The 2,583-nt window shown below is 38.5% G+C and overlaps 1 protein-coding gene across 1 annotated transcript; it reads right to left on the bottom strand.

Moving 5' to 3' along the window:
- Positions 1–653: 653 nt before the first annotated feature.
- LOC111380626 (UDP-glycosyltransferase 72B1-like) lies at positions 654–2,577 on the bottom strand. The gene is made up of 2 exons (XM_023004241.1): positions 1,877–2,577; positions 654–1,151 (listed from the first exon to the last, which is right to left on the bottom strand). Exons 1-2 carry the CDS (start codon positions 2,573–2,575, stop codon positions 654–656), a joined length of 1,197 nt encoding a protein of 398 aa, XP_022860009.1. The 5' UTR covers positions 2,576–2,577.
- Between the last annotated feature and the right edge of the window lie 6 nt (positions 2,578–2,583).

Raw genomic sequence — 2,583 nt, 5'->3', positions numbered from 1 at the left:
CGAATTGCTACACTTAAAGAAGATCGTGCCTTGAGGCACAAGCCAATGAGATGTTCGAGAACCGGGATTAATGGAACATGACGACAATATCCTTGATAGTCATATTTGCAAATATAGAAACAAACTGAAAATGTAAATGACTAGAATGAACTAAAGTGAAATTTCTTTTTAATTTTAATCTACAAGCATTTAAGCAATAATTTCTTAAAACTTGAACTTGTTACTTGCCAATCTTTTTGAACAAAGTGTTCTACAAAATGTTCAATTTGAGAAAATAGAACAATCATGTTACATAGACAAAGTTAAAGTTAAAAAACAAGGAAATACGTGGTAGCATTTCATTGGACACTTTAGGAAAAAGATAACACATTCTAGTGTTTCCAATGTAATACTTGTCGAAAGTCCCTTTAACTACCATGTGCGAGCAACATTATTGAAAATAGAAACGTTATAGTGTTGTATCATCGATAGGTCAACTTACTTCAGTATAATTTGTAGGTAAATCTTACTTTCTGAACATGGTTTATTTAATTTGAATAAAACCAATTATAAATAATTTTAGTTTGGTTTCACAATAAAATACTTTATTCATATATGAAGATGATTTAAGATTAGTAGTGTTATACAATATTATTCTGAAAATACACAAATTTCTAACCCTTCGCTTTCCAAATGTCTACTACTCGACATATTGAATCATAAGAAAATCCACCCTTTTCCAACATTTTGCATGCACTTTCTTTTAATTCTCTAGCTCTGCGCCTAATGGCCTTGCCTTCTTCCCCTACGATCACCGCCCTAACCACCCTCTTGACCTCCTCTCTTCCGATCACTTCCTGCCCCGGTTCTACCACCGGCTTCAACGCCACCCCNCCAAGGTTGATGAATAGAACTGAATCAGTTGGTTGATTATCCAGCCAGGCTCCGATTTCTGCATCTTTTTCTGTTAAAAATTCGTCATCTTTGATTATGGGCCCTATTGGATAAACTGGAGGAGTTGAAATTTCTTCAAAAAATGGATTTTCTTTCAATGCTTTGAGTGTAACAGGTTCAAGATCCTGCCAGGTGTTCGCGAAAATGCCAGCGACCAGAGGCATCCTACTTACGTGAAACAAATACCAACTGTATTCTTCATTTTTTCTGTCTTTTACCTGTCAATAGTTAAATTGCATGTCCCATATGTAGAGTTTAAACACCCACAGTAGAAGTTTATTTATGAAATGGAATTTTACAATTTTGGATACTCACTCAACAAGGACCACTATCTAGCAAATGAAAATTTCTCTCTCCAACAAAACACATACACACAGCTGTATCTATATCTCCACTTTATCTCAATTCTTTATCACCTTACACACACCACTAATATGCAATGCTCTCTCTCTTTATCTCTCTGTTTTGTCTTCTCCACTCTCAATTCACTCTATGACTCAAAATGAGGTGCTGTTACACACACCACTAATATGCAATGCTCTCTCTTTTTCTCTCTCTCTTTATCTCTCTGTTTTGTCTTCTCCACTCTCAGTTCACTCTATGACTCAAAATGAGGTGCTGGAACATATTTATAATAGTGTATATCGGTGGCTTACAATTCTAAATAATTCTATTATGTAAATAAAATCAGCAGCCTGCCATATTGTCCAGAATTTGTCATAAATGGCCGGCGGTGGACAGCCTTTCAATAATTTGTCCAGTTTCTTCTAGGAATTCTTATGGATTGAGGAATTTGATTAGCAAGAAATCATCACCAATTTTCTAGAGAATTCTTGGAGCTTCATCTCAAGTCGGCGATGACTTTCACCATAGTGTTGAAGACTACATTTAAATGTGTTCATTCTTTAAATATTTAAGCTTTGAGACGAGAGGGTTAACATACCTGATCAAGAAGGTCATTTGTGCGAATTGGGGGGCAACCAGGGACCTCAACTGGCCCGGGAAGGTCCACGAATTCGCCCTCTACTTGGGAGTCCAGTTTGGGGAGATACAATGAAAATGTAAGTAAAATAGTTGAAGCAGTGAAAAACGAGTAAACAGGAATGGATAGTTCTTCACAAACATCAATGGCTTGAGTGGTAAAAATGTCAATGATGAGAGCTTTAGGTTTTAATTCAACTAAAATGGATTTCAAAGGTTTGAGGGATTCTTGAGTCATGACACATAGTTTAGTCAATAGAAGCATGTCCTCAGTGATGATGTCGGTCATGTCAGATTGTGGTATGTTAACGACTTGGAGTTGTGGTGGAATGGTGGCAGACTGGAGGAACTGGTTCTGCGCATTGGAGGCTCCGGTGGTGATCACCAGAAAACTGACACGGACTTGGTGGTGGAGTACGAGGTGCTTTGCGAACTGGAAGAGGGGGATTATGTGGCCGAGGCCGGGGCTTTGGAGGAAGGCCACGTGAGGCTCCTCCGCCACAGCCAACATTGTGTTTTTGGGACAGCGTAAACAGCCTGTTCTATGGAGGCTTTTGTGGGTGAAGGCTTGAGACAAAGGGGCCTGTGTATTTATAGCAAAAATTGCCCGGTAAAGGTTATGCGAGGAAGCCAAGATGCGTTTAGTTACCAGTTCGCTCATATCTGGTA

This window comes from Olea europaea, unplaced genomic scaffold, assembly GCF_002742605.1.
Source record: "Olea europaea var. sylvestris unplaced genomic scaffold, O_europaea_v1 scaffold2179, whole genome shotgun sequence".
NCBI lineage: Eukaryota > Viridiplantae > Streptophyta > Magnoliopsida > Lamiales > Oleaceae > Olea > Olea europaea.
The sequence above is the reverse complement of the archived record's forward strand: the minus strand, read 5'-3'. Positions and strand labels throughout refer to the sequence as shown.